Consider the following 12,769-nt stretch of genomic DNA (forward strand, 5'->3'; position numbering starts at 1 on the left):
GTAGTCATGGTGCGTGCAGCTGGAGGGGATAGTCAATAGAGTTAGGCGAAGAACATCACCCAGTCGGGCCATCATTTCTGAGTAATGATGGAGTCTTTTAAGGACAGATAAGCAGAGGGTAACTTCTTCCAACCAAAAGTCCAACACACTTTTGAGAGACAGAGCAGAAAGCCCCAGAAGTGAAGATATGATTTCAATCATTTCAAATATTGATTGATCCACAAAATATTCCTGTATTTCATTAAAAAATCTGGATACTAGGCAATGGGTTGCACATACATAATTCCAGAAAGAACAAAAGTAAAAACCACTGCCTTGGAGAATGGTGATTGGACACCGGGGTTATTCCACATGCAGGATATTTCCTGGACCTAAGAGGGAGAACACTTCTCTCTACCAGACGCTTGTTTCCTGAGCTTAAAGTTAAAAATCTGTCTCCAGCTGTCACTGACCTTCCAGGCTTCCAAGACACTTCCAAAATGCTGTTCTAGTGATGCATCCATAATCAAGAGTGAAATTACTCCCTGTAGGTTTGCATTGGCCATCTCACAGATTTGGGGTGCAAAGTCATGGCAATTGTCCAGAATATCTGAAATTAGGGTGGAAGCAAAGCACAACCGTCTGATTACTCTGTTTCCAATTTCACTGTGGCAGTCAAAGGCTGCTGTTCATTTCTAAATGGCCCTCTGAAAATAAACAACTCACAGAAAAAAAGACTCCTCAAAAGTGGCAGTGGTGACCTTCAACACCCATAACCCTTCACACTGATCAGCCCCCTCCACTCGAGGTGTATGGAGAACAGAAAGCCTGATGTTGAGGGTAACACTAGGAAGACAATTAAATAATTGGAAAATAAAACCTTTGGGGAAGGGCTAAAAGAAAGAAGATATTTAGCCTGGAGAAGAGAAGGCTGAGGAATGACCTAATTATAGGCTTCAAGTACATGAAGAATTAATCTACAGCAGATGGTGACCAGCTGTTTTCAATTCCCATTGAATACAGTACAACAGAAAATTGGCTTAGGGGGTAATATAAAGGATTTGGGATAGATAAAAGAAGGAATTTACTGGTTTTTGAGGGTCACAAAGGTTAAGAGGAGATAGGCTCTATTACTTAGGGAGATGACAGCCACTCTGTCCCTGAGGTTTCCTGGTTTGGATGGGTTTGTTGAAGTGCATTGAGGGGGAAAGAGAGCTTTGTTCTGTTGTGAAGGTCGGCCCCGCTCTGCGGCTGTTCATCACACCTGTGCCTTTGATTCATGCAGCGTCTCATGATTGTATTTTTGTTTTCCATAAGTCATCACGATCACACCCAGTGATTTATGAAGTGCCAAGTGTGTGCTGGGCATGGTGAAAGAAAACTACATAGATTCCACCTTTTAACCTTCGAAGCTTTGTCATTTGACAATTATAAGCGTTTACTGGGTACCCCTGAGCGCCAGGCACTGTTTCAGGAATAAGGGGCTATCCAGATGGATAAGATATTGTTGTTCTCGAGAACAGCAGGGGGTGGGGGGAGTGGAGGAGGGGTGGGAACTTCCCTGGTGGCGCAGTGGTTAAGAATCCGCCTGCCAATGCTGGGGACACGGCTTCGAGACCTGGTCCGGGAAGATCCGACATGCCATGGGGCAACTAAGCCCGTGCACCACAACTACTGAGCCTGCGCTCTAGAGCCCGTGAGCCACAACTACTGAGCCCACGTGGCTAGAGCCCGTGCTCCACAGCAAGAGAAGCCACTACAATGAGAAACCTGCACACCGCAATGAAGACCCAACGCAGGCAAAGATAGATAGATAGATAAATAAATAAATAAATTTATTTTTTAAAAAAAAGAACAGCAGGGTGGGGGGAGAGAGAGAGAGCGCGAGTGTGTGTGTGTGTGTGTGTGCACGTGTGCACTCACGCACCCTAGGGAAATAGCAGGGGAGGTATGTTATAATCAGGAACTTTGAAAACACACATACAAAACAACAAGGTCCTACTGTATAGCACAGGGAACTATATTCAATATCCTGTGATAATCCATAATGGAAAAGAGTATAAAAAAGAATGTGTATATTTGTATAACTGTATCACATAACATTGTAAATCAACTATACTTAATAAAATAAAATAACAAAATCACACATACCGGGGCTTCCCTGGTGGCACAGTGGTTAAGAATCCGCCTGCCAATGCAAGGGACACGGGTTTGAGCCCTGGTCTGGGAAGATCCCACATGCCATGGAGCAACTAAGCCCAGTGCGTCACAGCTACTGAGCCTGCGCTCTAGAGCCCGCGAGCCACAACTACTGAGCCTGCGCTCTAGAGCCCACGTGCCACAACTACTGAAGCCCTGCGCCTAGAGCCCGTGCTCGACAACAAGAGAAGCCACAGCAATGAGAAGCCCGCGCACCGCAACGAAGAGTAGCCCCTGCTCGCTGCAACTAGAGAAAGCCCGCGTGCAGCAACGAAGACCCAACACAGCCAAAAATAATAAATAAATTAATTTTTTTTAAAAAACACACATACCTATCCCGCTCCCTCCAGAGACTGATATGCTTTTAGTGGCATATTGTTCTATGTTCTACCAAATCAAAATCATCACGTGCAAGTTGCGAACCCCTATTTTTTTTACTATAAAATGTAATAAGAAATACATTTTGAACTGTGATGCAGGATACACTCACACACACACATATACACATTCATACACACACATGACTGAAAAAAGACTTCATAGAACAGAGCTTCACTACCACTTTTATAGTTTAAATTTTACTCTATTCATTTTTTTAATGCTGGTCAACTGTAAAAAATTGACTTTACAACTCTCGAATTGGTCGTGACCCAGAGTTTAAAAAACACTGCTGTGGGGAAAGGGGGCCACTTTGTTCAGGCCTGAAGGACAAGAACTCATATTTTTTGTGCCTCAGTTCAAGGGCAAAAAGGAGGGTGTGGGTCTAGACTAGGAAAATTGGCTGAGGGTCTCCCAAGCCTCTCCAAACCTTAAACTCAAAGGGTTTATATATGTTCCTGCCCAAGTCACCAAGATAAAAGAATATGGGGACAAAGCCCTAGAGCCCTAGTAACAGAGCACACGGGACTGTCTGTGCTCCAGGCAGCCATTGGGACGCCTGGGGCCAGGGGAGTTGACAATTGAGGGTGATGGAGATTCAGGTCCTATCAGACAAGGCACATTAGAAGTCAAGAAGACACCAAGCACACAGAGAGCCTGGTGAGACCAAGAAGGGAACATTGAATTCCTGTCCCAGCTACATCACTTATTAGGTCAGTGGAGGTCAGGTCACTTCACATCTCACGAGAAAAAGCAGCAGAATCAGCTGCAAGTGACTGCCAGCCGCAGCGGCTGCTCCAACTCCAAGGTCACTCTCAAGGTCACTCAGCACAGGCTGAGGGCACGACTGCAGGTCTATCAGTCATCCCCAACCTAAAATAATGACACTGCCATCAGCACCTTCTCCTCCTACCTGGGGAGTCTTCTCTATAAAATCATGACTTGAGGCTGAGGAAGAGCTTTTCGGAATAGAGGCGAGAGCAAAGGTTGGGTTACAAGGACCGATTGGTTATCAATCAACGAGTGGCAGGTAAAGAAGATGAGCCTCAATTTCTTCATCTGTCAAATGGAGATCATCATACCCATAGTGACAAGAGCAGATCCGGGCTCACGGCTGGGACAGATGGTCCCACAAGGGCCAGTGCGCGTTATGTCAGAGTCCGTACTTTGTCTTACTCTATCTGCTGAGCGATGCCTGGTGGTCAGAGGGTGGGGAAAAGAACTGAGCTGTGGAGGCCAGGCGGCCCAACGGGGAAAAGATATAAATACAAATATATGCACACACACACACACACACACACACACACACACACATACATATACACGTACATATACATTCATGTATTCAGATGGGCTAATACACTCAGACAAACCATGATTCCTGCCCTCAAAGAACTCACAGGTTAGTAGGAGGGACCGAGGTGGAAATGAATGAGCCAAGATAGAAATATGAGCAATAAAAAAACAAGAGCATCTGAGTCTCTGATCACAGCCTCCTGTACTTCCAGTCACTTCCTCTACCACTGGTACTCTGTCAAGGGCTGCCCTGCACCTTCCCTCCAAGGGGAAATCTGGAAACGTGTTGCATAATTTTGGTTGTGGATGTCTTAGTCCGTTCAGGCTGCCATGACAAACACCACAGACCTGGCAGCTTATGAACAACAAAAATTCATTTCTCACAGTTCTGGATGCTGGGAGTCCAAGGAAATAGCACGGCCGAGTGCAGGCTCTCTCCTTGTTGCAGACTTTTTGCTGTGTCCTCACGTGGCAAAAGGGGCTGGGGCGCTCTGTGGGGTCTCTTTTGTAAGGGCTCTCACCCTCTTCATGAGGGCTCCACCCTCATGACCTAATCACCTCCCAAAGGCCCCAGCTTCTAACACCATCAGAACTCTACTCAATACTCTGTGATGGCCTGTATGGGAAAGGAATCTTAAAAAAGAGTGGATGTATGTATATGTATAACTGATTCACTTTGCTGTGCACCAGAAACTAACACAACATTGTAAATCAACTATACTCCAATAAAAATTAAAAAAAAAAAAAAATCAGGTGTTTGGCTTCCAACATGTGAATTTGGAAGGGCTGGATAGTCAGACCATAGCATCAGGTGACAAGGGGTGCTGCTGGCATGTCACGGCTCAGGGTAAAGAATGCTGAATGTCCTGCCATGTGTGGAGCAGTACCACTCAAAATACCAACAGCTTCCTTGTTGAGAAAGCCTCTTGAAATTCCACTGCAGCAATTCTGTGAGCCCACTGAGACTCCCAAGCCATCGACCCTGCCACGTTTTCATTCAGTGACTATTTTCTTACCTACCATACACCAGGCTAGATACAGATATGCTGCATCCTGGCCATCAGGGAGTTTGCATTCTGGTGGGAAAGGTACAAAATAGACCAGTAAACAAATAAGTAAACAATATAACATCAGATGGTGGGAGGTGCTTTGAAGAAAAATAAAGTAGGGTAAGGGGTCAGAGATGGACTTGGGAAGGGGGTGACTATTTTACATAGGAGGTGTCATAGAAAGCCTCTCTGTAAACATTTGAATAAAACCTGCATTAAGAGAGTGAACCATGGGGACTTCCCTGGTGGTCCAGTGGGTAAGACTCCACGCTCCCAATGCAGGGGGCCTGGGTTCGATCCCTGGTCAGGGAACTAGATCCCGCATGCGTGCCGCAACTGAGTTCGCATGCTGCAACTAAAAGATCCCACGTGCCACAATTGAGACCCGGCACAGCCAAAATAAATAAATAAATAAATATTTTAAAAAAGAGAGAGAGTGAACCATGTAAAAATCAGGGAGAAGGGCCTTTCAGCCCGAGGGACAGCAGATACAAAGTGCGTACTCGGCAAGTTGTAGGAACAGTAAGGATGCTGGAGCGGATGGGCCAGGGGAAGAGCAATAGGACGTGCACACAGAGAATCAGCCACTAGTTGATCGTGGAGGCCCTTGGGGGTCGCAATAAAGACTTCGAACTTGGTATCACATATGATGGAAAGGCATTAGAAGATTTTGAGCAAGGAGTGACATGGTCACACTTATATTTCTAAATGATTCGTCTACAGAAAAGAAATTGAAGGGCCAAGAGTGGAATGGGAAACCAAATTGAAAATGCCAAAGGAAGCATCCAATTAGCCAACTGCCTGTCATGCGCCTGCACCAGAGCTACCAGGGATGGAAAGAGAGAGAGCCTGGCTTCCAAAGCGGAGGGCAGAGTCCTGGCTTCACCGAATCTCACACGATGCAGAATTCCCCCAAATGGAAACGGAAGTCAGAGCCTGAACCATCAAGAAAGTGACAAATGTAGGGGTAAGGGACTAAGAGGTACAAACTACTACGTATAAAATAAATAAGCTGCAAGGATATATTGTAAAGTACTGGGAATGTAGCCACTATTTTATAATAACTTTAAATGGAGCATAACTTTTAAAAACTGTGACTCTCTATGTTGTACACCTGAAATTTACATAGTATTGTACATCAAACATGACATATGCAGCAACATGGATGGACCTAGAGATCATCATACTAAGTGAAGTAAGCCAGACAGAGAAAGACAAATATCATATGATATCACTTATATGTGGAATCTAAAAACAAACTGATGCAAATGAACTTAAACACCAAACAGAAATAGATCCACAGACATAAAAAACAAACCTATGGTTACCAAAGGGGAAAGGGGGGGAGGAGGGATAAATTAGGAGTTTGGGATTAACAGATACACACTATTATATATAAAATAGATAACCCACAAGGACCTACTCTATACTAGAGCACAGGGAACTATACTCAATATTTTATAATAGCCTATAAAGGAAAAGAATCTGAAAAAGAATATATAATTATGTATGTATAACTGAATCACTTTGCTGTACACTTGAAACTAACACAACTTTGTAAATCAACTATACTTCAATAAAATAAATAAATAGGATGATAATATGAAATATGACATAACAGATATGAGATAATAAAGTGACTAATTCAATGTCTATCAGGTAACAAATGCCCAGTAAATTGTACCCAGAGTGGGGTTTACTATGCAGTTAATAAAATATATGTTTCTGGTGACTTCATTTGTATGGGATATCTCCTAAGACTCTGGAAGAAGCCCTAGCAAAGTGTAACTTTGTGGTATAGGTCAACTTTTAATACATAAAAACAAAATTTTAAACATTAAATATATATATTATACATCAATGAAACCTCAATTTTAAAAACAGAATCAAAGTTTCTTCATATAAAAAAATTTTAAGGGAATTCCCTGGTGGTCCAGTGGTTAGGACTCGGTGCTTTCACTGTGGTGGCCCGGGTTCAATCCCTGGTTGGGGGACTAAGATCCCACAAGCCACGCAGCACAACAACAACAACAACAAAAAATTAAATATTTTTTTTTCAAATGACAAATGTCCACAACACAGTCACTAAAAAGGACGTGGTGACTGGATGGGGCAGTAAAGAGAGGGGACGCGTAGGTGACTGCCAGGGCTCTGGCATCTGGGCTGGATGGATGGTGGCGTGATTTATTCATCAAGGTAAGAAAGACAGAAGGTAGAGCAGTTCTGAGGGCAGAGGTGTGAGGTTCCAGAGCTTGGAGCTCTAGTCACCCTTCAGATCAGAGCCCAGGAGGGGTAAGGGAACCTGTCTTCACACCCTGCTCTCCTCCGGTCACTAGACGTCTACCATGATGGGCAAGGCAGCTCTCCTCACTTGAGGTGATTCCTGAAGACAGCATGGCCACAAATAAATCCCTTCTTCCTGCAGGGGGACTGAGGCAGTGTCCAGAGACCACCACAGGGACACGGAAGCACTGGTGGGACGGCAAAGCTTTGTCCCACGCCCCCTAAATGCAGAGGGGATCCCCACCTTAATAATGATTTTATAAATGTTAGCACCTACTCAGTAAGAATGACTGGTTAGAATTACAAAGTTGACTTGAGGGAAGTTGTCTCCTCTTGGCCCCAAGTGCCACAACTGCGAGCCTGGGGGCAACTTTTACGGTTGTGTCCTGTGGGAATTCCGGATCAGTTGTGGATGGCAGCAGGGTGGAACCTGGCTACTGAATTTCAAAGGGATAAAGATAAGCCAAGAGGGTCTGCGACCTCGAGGTACTGATGCTTCCCAAGCCTGGGGAGTAATAGCCGGCCCTGGGGGCTGACAGGTGTAATGCTTCCCAAGCCTGGGGAGTAATAGCCGGCCCTGGGGGCTGACAGGTGTAGCCGGTCCTTCTGGCTGGATCATCTGGCTCTGGACTGATGCGGTGTTTAGACAGGGAACGCGCTTAATCTTTCCCTGTAACTCACAGATCTCACGATTTCAACAGCAAACAATCAGGTATCTTCAGAGCATGGGGGTGTAGGTGGGAGGGGTGACCCAGAAGGCAGTGTTGGAATAGCCACACTAAGGTAAAAATAAGAATGTCTTTTCTTCACCTTCCAGGCTTGTCCTCACCCATGAATCACAGCAGTTGGCAGTGAAAGATTATTACTCACAAGAACAATTTTTAAAAGAGGCACTCGGTGGGAGACAGGGCTCAGAAGAAATGAACTTGTATGAGTAGGGAATGAACAACATTATCACTGGAAACGTAACATACTTGAAGCAGTGATTGATCAGAACCATAGGTGGGGAAAATATTCAGCTGATGAGCAAGTAAGACGTACAGTGAATAATTCTTAAGACTTCAGAGCTCATGCATTAATCTCTCACTGATAAAGTGTTTGGAAATGGAGTGCCCTTTAGAGGTGAAAAATGATTCATTCACCAGATGACTCACAAATCCATGAACCTGTGGCTTCACCAGTATTTAGAATGCCATTCTGTTTTAGGACAAAGTTTCTAACATAAGAGGGTTTTGTTAGTTGATTGGTTTTGGGGGGTTCTTGGTTGGTTGGTTGGGTTTTGGCTTTTTGGTTTTTTTAATCAGAAAAATCCAAGGACCTACATTTTCAAGTTGTCATAGTTTTCTTTTTTTTAATAATGCATTATTGTCTTTTTTTTAAATTAATTAATTAATTTTTTGGCTGTGTTGTGTCTTCGTTGCTGTGTGCAGGCTTTCTCTAGTTGCGGTGAGCTGGGGCTACTCTTTGTTGCGGAGCACGGGCTCTAGGCACGTGGGCTTCAGTAGTTGTGGCTCGCAGGCTCAGCAGTTGTGGCGCACGGGCTTAGTTGCTCTGCGGCATGTGGGATCTTCCCGGACCAGGGCTCAAACCCGTGTCCCCTGCATTGGCAGGCAGATTCCTAACCACTACGCCACCAGGGAAGCCCCCTGTCATAGTTTTCTTATAAGTCATGTACATGTCTGTGCATATAACTGCTCAATCAATTCAAAGATTTGAATTCAAGGAATGTAGAATCATCAATATCAATTTTTGAGTGTATGCTATAGAATTGGGATAGTTCAGGAGAAGACTCCTCAGTTAGGAGGAATTTGGAGTCAGACAGACCTGGGCTGTTTCTTGGCCCTGCCTCTTAACCAGCTGTGTGGCTTAAGGTAGGTTCCTTAACCTGTCTGAGCCTATTTACTCATCTGTAAAGGGAGATAAAAAGTGTCCTCATGACATAGGGTTACCACGGGTAGTAAATGAGGCAGCGTGTGCCAAATGGTTAGCATGGAGCCTGGAAAACAGTATCTGTCCTCCAAACAGTAGCTGCTACTGCTGTTTTGTTGTTTTGTTGTTGTTGTTATGGTAACATCTAAGCCTAAAACGTAAGACCTTCTCCCTCCCCCCTTCCAAAGAAAGGGGGACATTGCTACCCAAGCTTCAAGAAGAAAGCGTTTTTTAATCTTTCAAGGAGATTGTGCCATCAAGGAAAAGGAATCAAAACAAAGATTCGTTGAGAATCCTACTTCTTTTCATTTGCTTTCCCCCAGTGGTTGAGTGAAAGGAAGCTTGAGCACAGGGTTCTTCTCAAACAACAGATCTACCCTAAACCTAGGATAGAATCAGAAAAGCCAACTGCCGGCCAGGGTGTCTGATTCGTTATCAGTGATGGGGCAGCCTTGTGGTCGTGTGCCCTGCGCGTGAGGCAAGGGGAGGCCCCTTCCCAGTCCCACACCAGATGCACGTTGTGTGGTACAGAGGCCCCTCCGCTCCCCCGCTGGCTGGACAACCCCCTGACTTCTGTTTACCCTGGAGTCTCTCCTTTCATACCCTCTGGATTGGCAGGAAGGAGATCTGTATTATTTCTGCACCATGAGTTACTCTTTGCCCCAATTCTTTTAGGATTCCAAACCTTACGACATCAGCACAACACGGATTATTGGTACAGAAACTGAGCATTGAAAATAATCTTTAGAGGGGCTCATGATAGTCACAGTAGGGTCTGCATGCCAGTTCTGTCATCGTTTGCTGTTTTTACCACTTCCTTTCCAGCGAATCCCAAAGCTACCTGTACTGCACAAGGGTTAATGACTTGTTCGAGGTAAGTTAATTAGTGGTTGAGCCAGGAGTAGACTCATGTAACTGAACTTCGAGAACAATGTTCTTTCTTTTTTTTTCTCCACTTTTACTGAGATATAGTTGACAAATAAAATTGTAAGATAAAGTGTACATTGTGATGATTTGATATATGTATACATTGTGAAGGATTCCTCCCACCTAGTTAATTAACACATCCATATACATATTTATATAGTTTTTCTTTTTTTGGGGGGGGGGTGAGAACATTTAAAGTCTACCCTCTTAGCAAATTTCAATTATACAATATGGTGTTACCAACCACAGTCACGATGTTATATATTAGATCCTCAGATCTTATTTAGAACAATGTTCTTTCCACTATAATTAATTCATTTATTTATTCAATAGGAACAAACATACATTTATACTCTGTGTCACACTCTGTGCTTAGTACTTAGGATATAGAAGTGAACAATTAATTCCCAATCTAATAGGAATGATTTGCCATTTACTTACTGCTACACATGTAAATAAAAAAATGCAATAAAGTATTCCAGAGGCTATGATCAAAGTAAGACTGGGAAAATGTGATTTTACCTAGGAATATCAGAAGAGACTTGGCAGCAAAGATGATTCTTGAGTCTTGAAGGATGAGCAAGCAGAAGGATATTTTGCATGAAGATGGCAGAGGACACATTCTAGGAAGACAGATCAGTTTACCAGTATCATGAATACGCCAAAAACAGCCCCATGTGTCTACATAGCTACAAACAGCTGGACATAGCACAGGCCTATCTGGGAAGGGAGGCATTCACTAAGTAGAGCAGGGCTAGATATGGAGGAGGGCTTTTATGTCATCCTGGGGATGGAGGCTTTATTCTGTGGGCTGTAGAAGCAATTAAAGGGTTTGACCTTGATCAGATTTGATTTTAGAAAATGGACCTGGCAAAGCAGTGGAGATTGGATTGGGAGGGCAGGGGACAAGAGACGGGGTGGGGGGGGACGGGGGGGGCGGCGGGGAGTTCATTACTACTGCCCAGGGTCCACATAGGGGGAGGTTCAGACCGTGGCAGCGGTGTGGAAAGGTAGAGAAGATATGAAAGATACTGAGGACATGGAGAAGTGGGCGGCAGGGGTTCAGCAGGACTCCCAGCTTCCTCCTCGGAAGGAATGGGTACATGTTGGTATCATTCACTGAAATGGGAACTAAAAAAAGATGTTACAGGGGAAATGGTGAGATTAGCTGCTTAAGGAACAAGTAGTTGAAATGTTTAACAGACAGTTACAAGGATCTGGAACTCAGCAGAGTTCTGGCCAAGAGCTATAGATTTGGGAATAATCTTACAGACAAGAGTTAGATCCAGCAGAATTGAGGAGATCATCAGAAAGAGTATGCAGACCAGTGTTTCTCCATGTGTAAATCTCTCACCATGTGCCTGAGAAGAAACTGAGGAAAATGCAAAATCTCAGGCCCAATTCCAGACTTACTAAAGCCAAACTATGAGAAAAGGACTCATGGCATCTTCTGTATTATGAGCAAGACAAGTGATTCGAATGCAACTGGACTTTGAGATCCACTGGTATATTCGTTCAGGTTGTCCAGAGGAAATGGAACCAGTAGGGTTTGTGGGTGTGTGTGTGTGTGTGTATTTGTGAGTGTGTAGATAGATAGATAGATAGATAGATAGATAGATAGATAGATAGATAGATAGATGATAGATAGAAAGATAGATAATGTATCTACAGATATATAGAGATAGTGATATATAGATACATCAGAAGTGGGGGACTCTGAGCTTCTCGACTGTTCTGATGGGCTTGGCCGTTTAGGGAGAAAATTATTAGAAAGAGATTCAGTTCAAGGACAGGGTTTTTGGTTTATTTGTTTTGCTTTTTATTTTTAAATGAGTCTTTTCCATCAGGGAAGAGTGAGAACAAGACGCCCATGCAATCAAGGGCTGACATGATACTCCACGGGAGACAGTCGCAGAACAGGGGCTGGGAGTGAGCCCTAGTTATGTTCAAAAGCCTTGATGACTCAACTCTCTCTGAACGATGCTTTCCACAATGTCCCCCCCGGCCGCCCCGTTTTTGTTCGGTCGGTTTCCTTGGTACCCACCTGCATATGCTCTGTACTCTAGCCAAGGCTTTCCTCACCCCAGCCACAGCCTGAACTCCTGCTCCGTGCCTCTACTGTGTTCCTTCCATCTGGAATCCTTTCCCCATCCCTCTCGCTCCTCAGATGAGAAGCAACAGTCAATTCCCTGCACAGTGCAGCAAGCCTGTGTCTCTGTGCCACAGTCGCCTTGCTGCACTGTCACACAGTTTTCTGTGACTCCCCTCTCCCTCATTCATCTTGACATCCCAGGCTCTTTGTATCCTCCACGGGATGGAACACAGTGCCTTACAAATGTCTGTTGGATTTCACTGAAGATGGCATCAGACTGAGGATGCCAAATCGTGGTACATTCTTAAACTGCAGTGCTTACACAACAGACTGATTATGAGGACCAGCCCCAGATCTGGGCCAGCTATAGGAAAGAAACCAACTGAGGCCCCGTTCCAGAACATAAGTCCTTGCTCCTCAGAGTTAATAAGTGGGATGACACAGAAATAGTCTGCCAACACGGAACTCAAGTATAAATACAACAAAATTAACACAAACTGTTACATACATATAACAAAATTGGGATTTATTTAAACAATGTTCATAGTCTATTTCTTTTTTTGTTAAGCAAGCTGTTCTTTCAAATCTATCTGTTTTTAAGTTTGTTTTCAGGAACCACTACCCGCTTATTTTTACT

The 12,769-nt window shown here is 44.1% G+C and overlaps 1 protein-coding gene across 2 annotated transcripts in view; it reads right to left on the bottom strand.

Moving 5' to 3' along the window:
* LOC309646585 (uncharacterized protein) overlaps positions 1-12,769 on the bottom strand; it is a 62,780-nt gene that overhangs the window by 27,139 nt on the left and 22,872 nt on the right. Inside the window, exons 4-6 of one of the 2 annotated variants that reach the window (XM_082433104.1) lie at positions 10,563-10,663; positions 4,869-4,928; positions 453-589 (exon numbers count right to left, since the gene is read on the bottom strand). In XM_082433104.1, coding sequence (XP_082289230.1) covers positions 453-589; positions 4,869-4,928; positions 10,563-10,662 — 297 coding nt within the window. In that variant the 5' untranslated portion in view covers position 10,663. The remainder of the gene's footprint in view (positions 1-452; positions 590-4,868; positions 4,929-10,562; positions 10,664-12,769) is intronic. The other variant, XR_014255433.1, reaches the window with a different exon arrangement.

The sequence above is a fragment of the Balaenoptera physalus genome (assembly GCF_965194825.1).
Source record: "Balaenoptera physalus genome assembly, chromosome: 17".
NCBI lineage: Eukaryota > Metazoa > Chordata > Mammalia > Artiodactyla > Balaenopteridae > Balaenoptera > Balaenoptera physalus.